This window comes from Megalops cyprinoides, chromosome 22 (genome assembly GCF_013368585.1).
Source record: "Megalops cyprinoides isolate fMegCyp1 chromosome 22, fMegCyp1.pri, whole genome shotgun sequence".
Lineage (NCBI taxonomy): Eukaryota > Metazoa > Chordata > Actinopteri > Elopiformes > Megalopidae > Megalops > Megalops cyprinoides.
Genome location: NC_050604.1, coordinates 16,752,737 through 16,772,535, shown reverse-complemented (window position 1 = coordinate 16,772,535; position 19,799 = coordinate 16,752,737). Strand labels below are relative to the sequence as shown.

Below are 19,799 nucleotides of genomic sequence, written 5' to 3'. Positions count from 1 at the left end.
TTTTTTCATCACCCAAACATTTTTACCTCATTGTAGAATAGTTACCCCCACAAAAACAAAAGGTCATCTTATAAAGATATTACTGTTCCTGTTCTCAATGTCAATATCTCTATTCTGTACATGGATAATATGTGAACACTCTATGCATAAGGGTACCTACCAAGTGACTAAAAGAAGAGAATATAAAAGATGAAAGATGAATATAAAAGATGAGAATATAAAACATTGCTCGATTTCATGTCTTTTATTGGATGGTATATTTTATACTGATCAGCAGCTCTTTTCCTTTCAATTATAAATGTGTTACTCAAATTTACAATGAGATCTTACAATGCCTATTTCATGAGAAACTGCATTGCCAACCATCAAAAATAAACAAGGTCATTTATTTCTAAAAAGCCTTCTCAAGAATAAAAACCATTCTCTGTCAGATGTATTCTATATTGTATGTATAATTTATACATGTAAATATATAATATACTTTTGTATTGCATACTGATTCATGAATTAACATGCAAGGTATTATAACCTTTGATTTTGTGCAGACAATGCAAAATGACTCCTTCCTTCCCCATAAGTTCTCTGTGGTCCTGAAATAGGGCCTTTAGCTGTACAACTATTGGCAAAAAAATTTGGATGGAAGCACATGTCATTTTCACATAGTCATGCTGTCATAGTGCAAATGGCAGCTGTTTTGTCGATGTTAGCTAGTATGTTCTGTCATCATCCATTGCACAATGCAATGCCATTGCTTTTCTAGTGCATAGAGGAGGGCCAAAAAGAGCAGCAGGATGTATTTGTGCAAACAAGCAAGCTGAGGTAAGCTAATCACAGGTACACGGACCAATAAATGACGTTGAAGAAGAGGAAGGTGAAGGGGAACAAGGCCCGCGCATAGAGGTCGATTCTTTTAGCCGCCGAGGGAATGACAGGCTTCGGCGGTGGTGGCTTCTTGTTGTTCTTGGCCTGAGACTTGCCCAGGGCGTTGCTGACTTCAATGGGCTTTCCGTAGCAGTCGAAATTCGACAGCTCGAAGTCTCTGGGCAGCGATCCGACAATGCTGAAGTCATTGGATCGCAGGTCTGACTTGGAGGTGCACACCTTTTTGCACCTGGTTTCAACCACCTGTTGAACGAGCAAAAACCTATATGAGTATGAAAGTAAGGTTAATGTTTACATTTCACATGCATGAACAAACAGACTCTATATATATTATTTAACCTCTGTTTAACCAGGTAAGTAAAGTGATAACATATTTTAATTTACAACAGCCACCTGGCTTAGGGGAAACATGAGAAACCATAAGTAATGCACTGTCATTCAGTTCTGGTCGTACAGTGAAGTGTATGGATATGCGTATACGTTCATCAGAATGTGACATCCGAGACAAATTCTTTTCACAATATAAATCCGTGTTAATCCACGATCTATATCATTCGATAGCAGGGCGGAGCAGGGCGCAGTACAGCGTTCATCTGTGTCTCAGTTTCCCCGTGCAACAGCTGCGGCGTCACACGATTCCACCCTACAGTCAGCCATAACATGCTCTCTCAAGGAACCCTGGAACCTTTAGGACATTTGCAGAGGTGCAGATATTCGGTGTGGCCTCCATACTTGAGCAACAAGTGCTTTCAGAATTCATCTGATCCAAAATGGCAAGACTTTGCTTTCTCGGTAAGATCGTTCCTGACCTGACCTGCTATAAAGTCGTCACATCATTATTTGAATGTGTACAGTTAATGATGTAAATGGTAAATGGAGATATCAACTTTTTCGAATGAAGTATTTGTCTTTCTTATGGAAAAAAAAACGACAGAAAAATTACAAGGACATGGTTGCTGTTCTTCTTTGAGTAGATAATTATTGTTGATTGCCACCACAGACATTCTTGGCTAGCTCACTTTCAACCGAGTGTGTCTTCCTGTCAACAGATGGAAGACAGGATGTTGATGTGCGTCTCATCGCAGAAGCGTGAAGTGAACTTCTAAAGGCTGCTGCCCACTGAAGTAATCGTATTTCCACAGACATGCATCTATCGAATATGAAAGCGGCAAGACGACAAGTCCTACAATTAGGCAGGAGAACATTCTCATTTTACACGCTCAGTGAAAGGTCTTGGAATTTAAAACACAACATTTGAAGTCATTACTAATTGCATGCCACTAGCCTCAAAAAAGCTTTCGCATTTGTCATTTGCATCGCCGGGTCTTGGAGATGCTACAGCTTAAGTGGTTCTTGAGTGGGGATTTCCCGTGTACACTACGCTGGCATCATCTCTGCTGCATGCTATACCATGTCCTGATGGACAGAAAATTCTTCCATAAATATAATGCAGGCAAACTCCTGCCTATGACATCATTACCTCCCATCCTTCCTTCCATTTTCATCCTGTATGACAATGTACACACCTGTCAGTCATTCGAATAAAGGCTCCCATTCACAACACCATGGAAACAAGCAGTGTATGGAAACGACAATTGTGTGGAAATTGATTGAACAATCAGCATTATGCCTTAAAAAAGCCAAACCTGTTGGGAAAAATCCCTTTCAGCACACGATGCTGAAGACAGACTTCACGTTACTCCCATGTGCCTATTCTCCACACTCCCTCTGATTAATTGCCTGCTTGAATAAATTTTTCTCCCCGAATGGAGAGATCTGGCAGCAGAAGTCCAGTCTTGCTTATTCGCTTACTCCCCGCAGAGGGGACAGCAGGTTCATGCAGTGAGCAGAGAGCTCCCGTCTACAGTTACACCCATTTCAACTTCGCCATCATCTCTGCACATACCCAGGCCAGAACACCACACTAGCTGATTTGCTGTGGAGAGGGGGGGAAAGTGCTGTGTTGTGCCTGTTAGACTCACGCTAACATTGTTATATATGCGTGCAGAAAACAGCTGCTCAAAATCAAAGCTGCTTCATTTTATATGCACATCTTCACTACAATGATGCTGTGTTTAAGAATAGGACTAATACATTTCTGACACTGGGGGCAATCATATATTATGCATTTCATCTGTCGGAACAACAGTTTCATTTGGTCTCAACCTCTGGCATCCCTTGCAATCTCCTCATAACTGTGCCAGGTCATAATCTACCAGCTCTGTAGGAGAGAGCACTTTGTTCCTCCAAGATGATAAAAATATACACAGGGATATGAGAACATCAAAGAGCGCTCTGGAAGGTGGTCAAGAACAAAGTGTGCAGTAACACGCTAAAATAACGACTGCAGTGGCGGAGTGTTGGGTTAGCGCAAAATTAAAAACAGCAAGGTGAACAACTGTATGTCAGCAGTGTGACAGAGTGAATGAAGTAACAAACGGAAAGAAAAGAGCTGCAATCAGAACACTGCAGGTGTGCTTCCAGGGCGGGGCACTGCAGGTGAGAGGACTTCATCCGGTTATGTTCACTAAAATAATTTTGGTGAAGTGTAACATATGGAACTCATCCAAGGTAAAGGAGTCCGCTAAACCAATAGTCTGCAAAACACTTGTTCCATTGCAGGGATGACATTAATTTAATCACGAAACACAATTGATTTTATATTACTGTCTTCAATGTCAAGGGTGAAGACAGAATCAAACGAACCCCCACCCGTGTTCAGCTGTTTTCCATGAGCACATGTCCTTTCATAATTCATGGAGTACATTGTGAAATGTGAATGTCCTTGTATTGAGCACAGTGACGCAAGATGGACCAACCATGGAACCCAGTGTGCAAGGTGCTGAAGACGGGCCTCGTTTGCTAACCTGAAGGGCGCTGACGTGAATGGGGGTCCCCCCTGTCCCATTGACAGTGTTGTTCTTGGCTGGGGCCTTCCCCTCCGCCTTGTCTTTGTTTGCTAGTTTGGCCTTCTCGGCCTCGATCCTCTTTGGGCTGTTGAGCATCACCTGCACCACTGCGTACTCCACCAGTGACGCGAAGCCGAACAGCAGGCAGGCGATGAGCCAGATGTCGATGGCCTTCACATAGGACACTTTGGGCAGTTCAGCGGCCAGGGATGTGCATTCGGACGACAGTGACAGCACAGACAGGATTCCTGGAGAAAGAAGTGCACAGGATAGAACATGCGGACGAAGGCACTGTGTTAAACAACATTCAGTCCAACATGTTATGTATAGCCTACATTTGTAAGTTAATCTTTACTTCACAAACTGACCACACACTGACCAAACCAACTAAATTAACTGCTCGGTGCATTATTACTGTATATTTAATTATTCACTGATGAATTGCTGACTTACTTAGACATGATTTATCATTTTATTGTGCACAAGCATTCAACAGGATTTCCCAGACTTGCACTCTTCTGCTTACAAGACCAGATCCCTAACCGCAACTCTGCACTGCTCTCTAGCAGATTCTATATATGGCCAAGAAGCTCCAGGCAGGTACAGTGTGCCAGCAGATGAATACATCTTCTGTTGACACTTTTTTTTTTTTTTTTTTTTTTTTTTTTAAAGAGTTTTTATGGAACAAGAAAACACACACACAGACACACACACACACACACACACACACACAAACTTTAAAACCAACGGACAGGGTGTGACTGACCTGAGATGGTCCCACTCATTCGGGTGAGATGTTTGACTCCAAGCGAGAGCAGGGTAGGGCTGGATGAGGGTGACACAGTGGGGCAATGGGTGGGGGGGGGGGGTTGGAATGAGAATGAACAGTCAGTTTAGAAGGAGCTGCAGTGTTCCTGCTCAGCCCCCCGGAGAGGAAAGGGCGAGAGGGGGCGTACCCAGCGGGACTCTGGCCGCGCTCGCGTCAGGGTTGATCCAGAAGGACAGCCACGAGAGAACCACGATCAGGAGGGTGGGGGCGTAGACGCCCATCATGTAGAACCCAACCTGCCTGCGCAGGGTGAAGATCACCTCCACACAGGTGTAGTAACCTGCAAAAACAGAGCACGAGGACTGAGGTAGAGAGCACAGTGTTTGAAATTACTGATATCTTCACTGGCATATTTAAAAAACACAAGACTCTCTCAATGTGTAACTGATTTCTTAGGGAGGCACTAGAATGAACATTACAGAATGTATAACCTCTATACTCTATAAAAAAAAAAAGTCCACTACACTGTTTCTGATGATTTAGCAATTTTTAATGAATGAAGGAAGAGAAGCTTGCATCATGTTTGCATAAGGTTTCACAGCACAGCACTAACTTCTGAAATGGCTTCATAACCATGTCCAAGTTCTTTCTTGTCTGTCATCTGCATAGATTGACTTATCTATCCCTACAGCTTGCTTGCTTTGTTTCAGAATAAAAGCAAAACACACGGTGTCATGTTCACCAGCTCCAAGGCCTTCTGGGTGTTTTCTTTGGGCCCTCTCTTAGCAGAGGCCATGTCATGGATGAACAAATCTAATCTTTGTGCTTCACTCACGTCCTCTGACAACAGCATTCATGCCTGCCAATGACATGCTTATGCAGGATATTGGTGAATCCGGGCTAAGGAATACAGGCTAATCTAAAATGCTGAGTGTGTTATTATAAAGCCTTAAATTTGCTCTTCGTGAAAATGTAAGGAAAGAGGGTTAGCAACTTATACGATACTGGTAAGCAAAAAAAAAAAAAAATGCAACCCTTTCAGGTCAAGGGGGACTGCTGTAGATTTTCAGCAAACACCTTTTATTTTATGAGAATTGTGGCGTAGGTAATGAGAGTTACCAAAAGCTAGAGCTGCAATCACAAGATATTAGTTTCTCCTCATTTCTCTTCTTTGCATCCATCCTGAACATTATGTTAAAAAAATTCAACGCCATGCATTTCCCGACTCTTAATTAAATGTCTGTGTGGAAGGAGGAATAAAATTGGATAGAAATATCATGTACTCATTTAAAATTAATATTTTAAAGATATCTGAATCTTACTTGAAATGATTGCTTCAAATATTTTAAAATGTCTGAACTGTGTCAAAAGGCAAAATATGCAGCAATTAACACTGCATTAATGTTAATTAATGCAATTCCCACTCCATCGCAAATAGTTTATGACTTATGGTAGATGAAAATGTGATTTTCAATAGAGTGCTCTTACATAATTTTAATGCCACCTTAATGCTGCAAGTTGAGATTAATGTAATTGTAAAAGAATTCAATTTAGTTCAAACTGAGAAAGATTCAGTGCCTTCCCATTGCTTTAATTGATTACAATTTACCTGCGGGTCTCTCCTTCACTAAATTACTGTCCAAATGTTCATACCCCACTAATGCCAGATGTGATTCTAAATGTGAGGTATTGCATTTGTCTCTTCTCCCCTTGCAATATTTTGTAACGTATGTGCAGGCAGATTAAGTGAGGAAAACATCTGGATACAAAAATCTTATTTTGACAACGGATTTTGAAACCATCTAATCCATTCTGTTACACGGGCCACACTGAACCAAAGAAAAACCATGGCATTGTGTCCTCAGTGCATCCAATTAAGGAGCCTAAAAGGGAGGAATTATAAGACTGAGGGAATGCAACTTTTTTGATACCATTTCCCCCTTTAACAATTCATAGTTGAAAAGGAATTAAAGTAAACTAAAGTACAAAGCTGCAAAATTAATATTTTCACAGGCATTGTTTTGCATCAGTGCAATGTAATGGTTGTTCATATAAGTCTGGGGATAGAAGTAATAGTTGAGGCCACCTTATTATATTATATTATATATATATATATATATATATATATATATATATATATATATATATATATATATATAAAAAAGTCCTATTCAGTGTAACCACAATGGGCTTTGTTCTAAGCCATCAGACACAAGTGTGTCATGTTGTTCACTTCCTGCATGCGAATGTAAGACATTCTTAAATTTTCAACTCAGTTAACTGTATACTCTGCCATTATGCTGAGCCTCACAAGACCTCACTAGATTTGAGAGTTGCTCTTGCTCTTATAAGCAAGAGCTCACACTGACATATGAAATTCCATATATACATAAGGAAATGCTCTAAGCTGTGAGAAAAACAAAATGTTTTCCTTGTTGCTTCGGTCTTCTTACAAATAATAAAAAGTACATGAATGATGATAAACATTAAATTCTCTGAAGTACATGTAAATGGGATGGGAAGATGCAGGCGTGTTTCAATAAACAATGTCACTTGGTTATGAGACATTTTGTAACAGAGATATATCCAGAGATACTACTCGGTGGTAATTGCCACTGCCTTAGCTCCAGCTGTTAATGTCACCAGCACACTGCACTTAAGTCTTCATCTTACATGCTTGATTTAAAATGGTTTTTAGTGTCAGCCATGCTAACCTGAACACGCACGCCTCTCTTCATTTGCCCGATTCTACCCTCCTTATAATCTGCATTTTAGTGCCTACAGAAGTTGATCTACATTTCATCATTTGCCCAGATGGGCCTCGCAGTCACATCAGATGGAGGATTTGCAAGGAATGATTAAGGACGGAGCAAGAAAGGGAATGATTTCTTAAAAGCAAAAAACTCTTCATGCTTTTACTTTAAATGTAATATAATAAAAAACACTCACTTATTTAAAAAGAAAACTGCATGAACACAAGGCTACTTTTGGAAAAAAAAAACTGAACTGCTTTTGGTCGCCTCTTGAGGTTTATTCCATGTAACATTATGTATAGAAATGATATAATAGCAAATAGTATGTCATTATTATATTATTATTATAAAGGAACTTTGTTTCAAGAGGCCTCGTTAAGTGAGATATACCAGTGGTCAAATATTACTGAACACATTACCTGAAAAAAGCACAATATTATTAAAACAGCTTAAAAAAGCTAGAGCACAAAATATTCACTTAAAGCCACTTAACCATGTAAAACCACACCCACGTCCATTATACCCTATTCTACTCACTGTAGACATAGAAACATATGCAGAGGTATGAGGGGTGAGCAGCATACCAGTCCCTTTGTAGTACTTGGTGCAGTTTCCATATTCAATGTCTTCTTGTTTGATGTCAAACTGAGGAAGAGCAATCTCATCCATCTGCACAGGGTCACCAGACTGCCACATGAACCTCAGGTCATCTGTTGTATAGCCAACTGCAACACAGAAGAAACAGAGTGGCTGACATGCCTCAGGACTGTTTTCTGCTCAGACGTTTACTCAACAGCTACCATTTAACATGTATACCTGATCAGAGACATTAGATTTTAGTTTCCTGGAAAAAAAAACTCCAGGGAAAGAGATTGGTTGGATATGCGTAAGAAGCTCAAAACAAATTAAAACCCTTCAAAAGACTGTGAATGTAACAAGTTTTTTTTAATCAAATACTGTACCTGGTTTTGATAAAAAAAAAAAAATTGTTTTAATAAGATATGATTAAAAAACAATGACCTGATAATTATTGTGGGTAGAGATAAAACCTTGTAACTAGAACATCAGAAATGGTCATTGTGGTACACCTTAAAGATCTGGGGACAAACCACTGAAGCATTTATTGACTGGATGGTAATTACGCACAGCTTTCCAGCTGCATGTTGCATTTCTGCGTGTCCATGGGGAACAGGGTCAGATCCAGCGGGCAAGACAGAGTGACAGACAACCTGGAACAGGAAACAGGAAACCTTTCTTTGGTGTATTCTTTACTCATCTACAGTTTGTCCTTAATGCAGCACTTGTGTGGGATCTTCAGAGAGAGGGAATTTGCTCTTATCAGAAAGACTTATCTAATGCAGGTGAATATGAGTTCTGACAGATGATCACACCATCACTTCAACATGCCACATACAGTAAATAGACAAATTTCAGAGGTGTGACAAGAAAAAAAAAAAAAATAATAATTTAAAAAAAACACAGCAATGAACTCAAATAGATAAAGCTGCATATGGAACCACAGCAAAACATTAATGAACCTTCCAAAATGAATCTCAAATTTCCACAACCCTACTACCCATACAAGGGTACTACACATACAACTGTGCACTGAAGGGATAGAGTTCACAATACCTAGAAACACAGTATTCAATGCATTACCAGTGAAGGCATATCTTATTCTTCTTGAAATGCCTTAAAAATGCTCCTGCTTTCAGAAAAGGCCATTTTAATGAGACTCAGATTGTATTTTTTTTCATTGGTTATACTTTTTGTGCTAAACATCTTTGAATTAAAAGGGTTCATTTGCCTAAAATAATTATTTGCAAACCAAGCTCCAAAGTATTAATATATTTAATTTTAAGCCAGGGCCAGGATGTAGTTCATTGGCTATCTACTTGGCAAGATCCAACCAGTTTCACATTCATAAGGATTTAGGTAGTTGTTCATTTTTCCAATTTTGATATGTGTAGTTTTCTTGCTAGTTTTTAATTATATGTCTCAAATATTCAAAGGACAACATCTCATTATTACAGAAATTTCATTTTCTCAAAAGCTTTTAAAACTTTTGCCAAAAAAAAAAAAAGAAAAGCATGCCTCATGCTGATGAGCACATCGCCATTGCGGAAAATGAACAGCAGTATGTTCTCCTGTGTGACATCATGGAAGTTGGCATTCTTTTCGTTCGCAAAGAACAGGTCAGGCTTCCACAGGCAGTTGAACATCTTGGGGTCCACAGTGAGGGCGTCAGACTTGAAATCAGTGGGCAGTCTAAGCCTGGGGTCATTCCATCTCTGCCTCAGGAAGATATTCACTCTATAATCCTGAATAAATAGGAGGAAAAAAAGAGGATGTAGGTATGCATCGTTACAAGTGACACCAGTTTAACATTATTGCTTTGCTTAGGTGACACGCACTTAAACAGGTCCACTTAAACAGCGCCATTTAAACAGCTGACATTTTGGTTATACATATTGTCCATTAACGCAGCTGTATTCTTTCTGGGAGAAATTCAGGCTAAGCACTTTCTTCAAGGGTAGAACAAGAGAACCTCATTGTGTAACCCATGCAGGTCCATTTCCCTACTCTACAGTAGGACACTCCTGGCCAGTAAATAAATATGATTCTAAATCGAATATATCTGAATGATGAAATGAACAATCATTTACATAACTGATGTCCCTGAAGCACCTCACAGCATTCTAGAAAATGCTGAAAATATTCCACCAATGCTTTCACTCCAGGTTCCTGAGAACTGCGGTCCCTGAACAGTTTTACCACAGTACCCACAAACAGATGTTGTGGAAACTGTCAGGGTCTTTTAAGACTAGACCCTGAGACAAAGCCTCTCCCTGGAGTCAGGCCTCAGTCTCACAGCTGGTGTTCGTCAGGCCTTGTGATTACCATTCTACTGCTAACACCATCCCGTGCCACTGTTTCTGCAAGGAACAGGAGTGACTGCGTGTCTGCAGGGTTCAAAGTTTACATACATACCCACAGTACGGTGAGCAAAATGGTCTTCATTAGTGCTAATTGGGTTGAGCCGTTTCTACCCTGAGCTAAAAATCTATCAAGCTGTAGTCATTAGCACCTTCATTGCGGTGTTTTCTTACACACAGCGCCAAGCCTTTCTGGAATCAAAAGGAAAAAAAAGTGGCTTTGACTAGGATTATTAGTGTGAAACTCAAGGTTGGGGGGGAAAAGAGAACCCACAAACACTCCCTTAGCTGTCTGTGGTTCAGCCATATCTCCCTGGAGGGTTATTGCTATTTATCCCACAGTGAAACCAGAGGAGATATTAATAGTTTATACTTATGAGATGGTCATTTTGTGTGGTTTAATATCTGGCAACTGACAATATCATGCTAGCAACACAGACACAGTTGTTTGACATCACTCTGAAGATGATAATCACTAAATGCTCCCTGTGTAATTACTTTAAAGAAGCTGAGAAATATCCATGATTAAATGCATGATTCCCATTACTTAACCCACTTGGGAAATTTAATTTAGCATTGGGTTATGCTGGGAAATCAGCAGTTTTCATCTACCGGTATTCCCACTTGAACACTGTGCCTATGTAGCTCCAGGATAGGCGATCTTTCATTGCGATTAGACAGTAAGATTAATTCAGAATGCCACAGTATGACCAGAAAATGTCTATTTCTGCTGGATTTTTCCAGAATAGAATCCACCCTCGACTCCTTGAGAGACACGGGCAACTTTTTTACAACATAGTCTATAAAACTTCTTGAAATGCATGTCTCATTTGGAACTGGATATAAAAAGAAGCCAACTTCAAGAATGTCCAAAAAAAGTTAAAACATCATTCCATGCAATATCCGAGTGCTACTAATATCCACTGTAAGCCAAATAAAAAAATTCTCATTATTACTATAATCATTGATATTACGCATTTCAATTGGATCCATTTCCCAGTACAAGTAACTTGAAAAGACAACCACTCTCGAATATACAAATTAGTTCCAATACTAATCAAAGCAATCAAGTCAGATAAGTCCTAATTATAATGTGGGGGATATCTTACCATGGTCGTTTCTTGAATCGAGCCAAAACTGTTTATGAAAATATTCACTCTGTCTTCTACTGGAATACCTACAAATGATGAGTTCAAACAGAGGAAACTTACAGATGAATAGTACAATGGTTGACCCTACAGTGCAGCTTTTTCACTATTTGCAGAATCCTTACATTCTCAGCAATGCATGGCCAGAGCTTTTAATATTGGATTCCATGGACTCTAAAGGCTTAACCAGAATACACTCTTATCAGCCACATTAATGAACTGAGGAAAGTAATAGATAATTCATAACATTACAACACCCTAAAAGGCACAGAGTTTATGTAGTGTCGGGAGTGTAAGGCTAAAGACTGACAGGCTACATACTCCGCATTAATAGTCTATGCTTTCACCAACAATTCACCCATCAAGGAAATCTTGTTTGTTGAATAAAAGCAAATCTACATCCCAGATGATCATCCAGTGATTCTAGAATGCCATATGGTGAAGGGACATATGGCTGGATTTGGGCAACTTCTACAACAATGCTCAAAAATTGTCCTTCAGGAAATCTCATGAAAAAAAAAAAAAAAAAACATGGCACAAATTTTTTTTCCCCTACTTTTTTGTTGAGGCCATTTGACAGGATTTTTTTTTAGCGTAAAATGTTCTTTTGCATTGTTTACATAATGTTAGTTGTACATGTTTATATTTTCTATTTCTAATCCTATATTTCCTCATCACTGTACTGTAGTGTATGTATGTGTTTGCATGAGCCCTGCTGATCCCATTTCTTCTTCATTCACATGCAAACCTTTACAATCATGAAACATCAGTGTTTCAGGACAGTGCCGATGTTCACAATCTATGGCAGACATTTGAGTTGACAGGTATGGCAAGTTATGAGCTGGTGACACACTACCCATGCATGCATATAAACAGTTCTAGGAGATCAGCCTATTTAGGGGTATCTTACTGAAATAATTACGCAAACAGCAAAATCTGTTCACTATAGCCAATTGCAGGATGCAGACTTGTGAACACAAGCCAACTGCAAGCCACAGCAGAAAGATTTCAACTTTGAAAGTCTGCCATTTTGGACGGGATACCTCACTAGCGTCCAAGTCACTTTTAAGAGCCATGCACTTTTAGCAATATCCATCATTTATACTACTATGTACTGTTGCTTGTTTGCGCTTTTGCGTCGTCTTAGTCAAAACATATAGCTAACTAGGCAGAAGGCCACAGGCTACTGCAATCTACATGACAGATGTTATGGTCTTTGGCCTACCAACTGGATCAATCACATTACACAAAACAGATTCCTTTCAGCGCAAAACAAAACCATAAAAATGTACCTTTAAAGTTTGGCCGAATTCTGGGATCATAAGTGACAAGCAACCTGTTCAGAATGTTGCTCGTTGAATTCGCAGGGACTCGTGCAAGGTCTTCCGCTGACAACTGACTGTGGAATTTCAAAACAGCTCTGAATCAGGCTGTGCTGCACCGCAGTGACAGGGTTAACATGGCTGTGTACAGCAAGACAAAAAGGACATGAACGGCAACAAACAGCATATTTACCTCTCCACTTTAGCGTGAGAAAATGCTTCTTGAGGGGAACATTAATTAGTCATGTATTACCTTCAAGAGGAGATACAGCTTTGTGCTCTGGATTAATCGGTGGGCTAATTAGGATGTAAAAAGTAACCTGAAGAATTTCAGTCAAATCAGCCCTTGGCGAGGCAATGAGAAAATGCATTCCACATGGGTGGCATTTTAAAAGCTTCCACCTTCCCGAGGTAATAGAAACAGTTCTCCCTTAAAGCTTTGCCAAGGAATTCAATAAGAAGTACATTGTATACCGTTACTTAAATCTGATCAAACTTTCAAGATGAGCTAAGGACTTTTAAATCATGTTAATACATTTGCAGTTCCTCTGATCAAAGCATTACTGCCACTTTTTACAAAGCGCTCACCCGCTAATAAACTTTTAATTTGAATGACCTGAAAACCCAAAGCCTCCTTCTGGATTGGACCCAACTCCCCCCACCCCAGTGAGGTGTGTGTACAGAAACAAAGTGTGTAGTATGTATAAATCATACTGGGATGTACCATTCCAGGACAATTCATATGACAAAATGAAAAAAATATTAGAAAGTTGAATATATGAAAAAAAAGTTTACCTTTCTACCCAATAAATAAAGTAATAAAATAGTGTAATATGATAAAGTGGGCAAGTTTCTTTTTCCAAGAAATTGAAAAATTCCCCAATATCACTACTAGGAAATCCAGTTATATGAAAGAAATGTTAAGATGTACCAAACTCACGGGGCTTTACACAGACCTGCAATCAACAGTTCTCTTGTGGCACTGTAAATGCGTTTTTTCAAAAAATAATCTCGCCATTTAACAGGATAAAGGTTATGTAACAAAAGTTTATGCATTTAGCGAAAAAAAAAAATAGCATGGACATAATTCATTACTGATTAAGACACATTGAGAGTATACTATGTTTGTGGATGTAATTACGTCATTTTATCTAGTCTTCATTGTCAGAATTCATTTCAGAGCAGGCTAAATCTTTAGCTCCTACACCAGTAAATAAGAATAGGATTTCGGAACTACCAGATTTTCAAGGGATTACAAAAATAATGTTTTGTTTTGTGGAGATTAGTAAAGTATGAGTTGTAACAAATATACTTCCCCTAAAACAAATAGGGTTTTCATTGTTTATCCAGCAATAGAATTAAAGGAAAAAAGGAAGCTGACTTTCTTTAATGCACTTTCATTTTAATATTTAGGGCTTAACTCAGTTTACCATGATACATGTTCTCTCTATTTCTGAGTTGCAGATTGCACACTTTTTCTTAATTGCTATGATCAGCAGTAACCCCTACAATACAAAGAAATAAAGAAAACACACGCTTACTTCACACTTAAATTTACCACTCAGAGTATTGGAATAATAGACTGTTGCAATCCAGCTGGTTATCAAATAGCAGTACTTTCAAGTGGGACAAAGCATATGATAACCTGTGATGTAAATCTGTCAAATTGATATAGGAAGGAAATGATTGGAAGCATTTTCTTGCAATTTGCTAGTTTTGCCATTGTATTATCTACATATCTCTGAAATGTAACTCATTCACTTTGGATGTCCTTCTCTAAGACTTTACATTTGAATCCTGCCATTAGTACAAACAGCCCTTGACTACACTGTTAGTACTGGAATAACAGGTACGAGAAACCCTGAAGGATATTTAGGCCAATTCAAAGATCCATGCCTGCAGTTTTTCAATGCGACACATACAGAATATGCAGCATACGCAACAGAATAGCTCCTAAAATTCAAAATTGAGGAAAATGACACTTACGAAGGGCATACAACCTTTTTCCCTTTCCTGGATGATTTTACTTTGGTAGACACCTCTGTTATCCACAAGAGAATGAAGAGCATGTCAGGCAGCCTTGCAACCCTCATCTTTGACGTTACAAACCAAAAATGCCTAAAAAGGGAAAAAAAAAAAAATCAGGCCTGTATTCTATGTGGCATATTTTCAACGTCAGGCTTCAACATTTTGCTTGCTACTTTATTCACCGATGCTTGACAGGACTTAACATAACACAACACATTTTGCATTACTTTATCATTGTTATTATAGATTTGTTTAAGAATAACCATTCAAAACATTTTAAACTTTTTTTCGATTCATTCCAGCTACTGTACATTGTATTAGCCTTTCAACCCACAACATGTGCATTTTTCAAATGTATAGAGTCACTGTGACCACAAAACTACTAAAAGCTACATCTTAGTCAGCCTTGTCAACAACGGTTGCCACCACGTTATACTGTGCACAGCAACAGAATATTGCCAGGCAGTAGATTACAAGCCTTTCCTAAAATTTGCTTCTATATGGGTGCAGAATATATATGATGACTTAAGCCCCCAAACCTTCAGCACTACCCCTAACACATTCTGTATACACTTTCTCACCCCAGTCTGGGCAAATATCTGATCTGCTGTTTTGACTAGAAGCTGTAGGTACTGGTGATCTAAAGCCCCAAGTTTGTCACGAAGAAACACAAAGCATCAATGTAAATAAAAAAAAAAAATTAACAGCGCTAAAAAGCATCCTGGATATTGAACAAGAAAACCAATTAAGATATGAGTTTAGTCACTCTTCAACTCGCCTTCTCTGGACAGACACATTAAACTTAAGAAACCTTACAATGCCCCTGTGTTGACTTCATATGGACAAGTGACATTTTTCATACGGTGCAATGGCAAATTTCATTGTATTGCCTTTCATAACATGGTTTGATCTCTGGCGCATAAACTTAGTTTATTAAGTTAGTTAATATTAAATCAGTAAATTGAGGTTAATTAATCATCTCTAACTATTATTGCAGATGAAGGCGTTACATTAGAGGTTTTAATTACGTTTCGTATGTTACCAATACAACCAGCAAGGTACTCGAACGCAGACATCTATCATCACCTGTGCGATACCATAACGTCGGTGTTCACATCTGCCTCATGCAGAACACCCCACAGTCAGACATGCAACTTGCACGCACTCTCATCACAGGGTAAGCGATTGCTTCCAGAGACGGACCGGACAGGACGCTGCGGAGCCTCGATCAGCAAAAAAAACATTAAAAACTCCACAATTTCGCATTATGACGCCACATGCCACACATTTCACACATATAAAATAATGCAGTCGCGTGTAGTGCTTACCTGTCGACAGCAATTCTACTCAAAAAGATTTTTCTTAGGAAAATTATTGGCAAACGCTACAATGCAGTAGATTGTCTAGACTGTTAAATGCCATCACGAAAACCTGCGTTCTTTCGCTCTGTTTTTGTCAGCCGCTATCGTTGGCATGAAAGAATAACTACTGTCACAGTTAGGAGATGTACCATCTACTCGCATGTCCCAGTAGGCTGTCGTAACGCTACATGACACTACTGCTGTACTGCTCAACTAAGGATGCTAAAGATGGAGTCTGCGCGAGCCATGTACCTGTCTCATCACATGCGCAGTAGCTGCGAGGTGGTGGAAAATCACTGTCTCAACGCGCACAAGCAATTTAACCGCAGATAAGTGCGTGGTCATTATGCAAGGTCAACCTGGCTGGGCATGTTTCAACCATAGTATTTTAATTATGCAAGACCACGTGAGTTCCTTTGAAATGTTAAGGGGAATTGCTTGGTTGTTTGTTAGGGGGGGGGGGGGGGGGGGGGTTCGTAAGCCTCCCTGTTAAAATCTATAATTGTAAACGTCTTATTACACGAATGGTGTGTACAAGTCAATGGTTCCCATCCCTGGGGCTGATTCGTCGTTTGGATCCCCTCATGAATAATTCATTAGAGTTACACAGCAACAATGGAAATAAAAAAAAAAAAACCAAAATAAATGTTTACCAGATGTTTGAATCCCAGATGGAGCACTGCTGTTGTATCCTTGTGCAAGGTGCTTAACTAGCTCAGCAAATGACCAGCTATATGAATTATATGAACTGTATGTAGTTAGTTTTCCCTGCATTGTGATGCCTCCAATGGAAAATAGGACTGATATGCATTTACGATTATAGTTTGTATGCATTCATAATTCTTTATTTACAATTAGGCACTTACACTTTGTAGTCATAAATTGTTTTCAGCATTGAAATGGAGTAGAAACTAGTAAAGTTGTTGGAAGGCATTCAAAGTCTAATAGAAATCAGGACAACAAAATACTGTGGGTGAAGAGATGCACCAAAGACTAGATTTCTAAAAAGTGAAAACAATGTAAGTAGCAAATCACCACAATGAATCCTTCAGGTAGGCAGAAATAAAATATACTGACCTCCTCATTTTTATTTTCTCCTTCATTCAGAGCTACATTATCGTGCATACATGTTGCACCAGACACCAGCCATGCACCAGTTTATCAACCCATTTATACAGCTTTATTTTTTCATAGGTACAATTGAGATCAAGTGCCTTGATAAAGGGTACAATAACAGAGGGTTGGAAGCCATGACTTGAGCCCACAGCCCAATGCACTTACAATTACACCATGAAAAATGGAGCTTCAAGATATATGTACACGTTTAGTAAAGCCTCACTTTTCTCATTGTGTAAATTCATGGGAACAAACATCTGTGGTTCTTGAGCCATCCTGAGCTGCTCTGTACCACGTTCTCACTACAAAGCCTGTGGCTTTAGAACACATAGCAGAATACGCTGGACCGGTAAAACGTGGACGGAACCAAAATGAAATGCGCTCTGCGAATAAATGCAGAGTGGAAAACTGCCAGATCTCTCTGCAGACGGGAGTCTCCAGCATGGCAGGAATGTTGCTCTAATAGCCTTGAAAGCCTCTGAGGAAATTAGGAGTAAGTGCTGTCTGTTTGTCATGATGAGGCATACACTCCCACAAAGCAAGCAGACCCCCAACAGAGACCTAGCTCTACCCCCCACCTCACTGATTAAAATGTTTGAATACTAAAAAGGGGCCTCAATATTTTTGCTTATGACACATCACATACTGGAATTCATCCATAAAATATATATCAGTTTAATAAACCATAAGAATTCATATTAATTTGAATTATTTTTGTCTTTTGCTGGGCTCACATTTGGAGGTGGACATTTTACATCTAAATGAATAGCTTTATGCTATCATACTAATAGGATTATGGATGCATTATGGATAGCCCCCACTTCAACTTCAAATTACCATCCTGCCAATAATTTTTACGGAGAGTTGGTGAGCTGCCCAGCTCATCTGTGCATGAGGACAGCTGAAGGTTTTGCCCTAATAGGAATCATCTTATCAACACAACCCTTTCCAAAATACTACCACTCCCCCCTTTCTCAGTCCCACACATACTCTTAAATTTACCTATCCATTGTCCCATGCTTCATGTCATTCTAATGACCCATGTCAGCCTGTTCTGACTGGACTGCTCTCTGTGTGGACAGCTGAGCAAAACAACTTCAAGACAAAGAAGTTGTCAGGTTGTTACAAGCCAGTCTGAAGCCTGGTCTCAGCCAGAGAGCAGGATGTCTCATTAGAATGTTGCAATTGTGAGAGGTTGGCCTTAGCTGACTCATGCTCTGTCTTCATTGGAGCAGTCTTTAACTCTGTCCTTAATTTCCAGGACATTGCTGCCACTCTCTGTCTGAGAGACACTTGGGTCCAGTGCAGGGCTAAATTAAGTTTAAAAAATAAATTACAACTACAGCTACTACTATTACTACAAATACTCAGTGAATGTCTTTTGCTTATGCTTGTAATCTATTCAAGGTCAACAATGGCAAAAGTAGTGTATATACAGTGAAAAATACACTATACCTGTGCAAATTCTGAGACCTATATAAAATAGAAATTCATTAAAGATTAAGCCAAATGTAATGTCAGTATTTATTATGTGTGTTAATATTTTTCACAGCTTTATACCATCCCAACAATGCAGGTAAAGTACATAGGAAGCCTTATGTGCACAGTAACTTTTCATACCGTTTACAAAAGGCTTTTTCACATTTTGTTGGCTTGTTTATTCATCAGTGTAATTATTGTAAAACCCCAAAGCCTTTCAGTTCTTAGCTGGAGTCAAATCACATACTCTGACCAACCACAGATGCATTTCTGTAAACCTCTGGATCTGCTTAACCCACAAGCCGATGAAAGAACAGAAATTAGGTTTACCATGCACTTTTGTTTAGAGTTGTTTTTATGTTAAAATGAAATAACTGCTTGGCAACTGTGCACATTCACCCTTTTCCTTTGAGCCATTTGGTTTCAAAATGGATCCGCTACACTGGAATGAGGGCCATTCATATTCTCTGTCTGTTCAGAGTAGTCTTTGTCACAGCTATACCTGCTGGAATTTCATTTTAAGTGAAATGTGCCATTTCTTCTCCTAATGAGCACTCGTATGTTATTGGGAAGGCAAATCCATTTTTAGTCTTTATATGAATATCTGTCTTTACTGTAAGCACAGGATGAAAATGTCAGGTTCAAGGAGCAAATGAAGGCAGCCGAGCAGTCATTCATCCAGCCTGCATTGAAGATAACATCTTTTCAAAGGCTTGACTGACAAGAGGACCCATTTACCAGCACAACGACACATGAGTATTGGGTGAAGTCAAATTATGCTCTTAAAGGAAATGGTCGAAGATTGAGCTTTTCCAGGCTTTGTAGTTCTCCTGAATAGAGATCTTTCAGGAGATGTATACACAATAGAGTTTATATGAAAATGTATGGTAAGGAAGGACTGACAGGGCTGCTGGATAGGCCACATCTTCTCGATTCACATTTATACTCATATATACAGAGCTGTACTGTAGAGCACTACAGGAATTTCACAACAAAGCAACAGATATTCTCCCACTTTTGCCCAATTGCCCAATGCAGAGTATTTTGCTCATCATTGTTATTTTTAAGAGGCTGAACTTGATATACAGTGTACTTT

At 39.2% G+C, this 19,799-nt stretch overlaps 1 protein-coding gene across 1 annotated transcript; it reads right to left on the bottom strand.

Annotated features, from left to right (window-relative positions):
* Positions 1–596: 596 nt before the first annotated feature.
* LOC118769617 (glycine receptor subunit beta-like) lies at positions 597–16,166 on the bottom strand. The gene is made up of 10 exons (XM_036516818.1): positions 16,076–16,166; positions 14,706–14,837; positions 12,690–12,796; positions 11,359–11,426; positions 9,408–9,634; positions 8,460–8,542; positions 7,898–8,038; positions 4,748–4,900; positions 3,750–4,039; positions 597–1,125 (listed from the first exon to the last, which is right to left on the bottom strand). Exons 2-10 carry the CDS (start codon positions 14,810–14,812, stop codon positions 829–831), a joined length of 1,473 nt encoding a protein of 490 aa, XP_036372711.1. The 5' UTR covers positions 14,813–14,837; positions 16,076–16,166; the 3' UTR covers positions 597–828.
* Between the last annotated feature and the right edge of the window lie 3,633 nt (positions 16,167–19,799).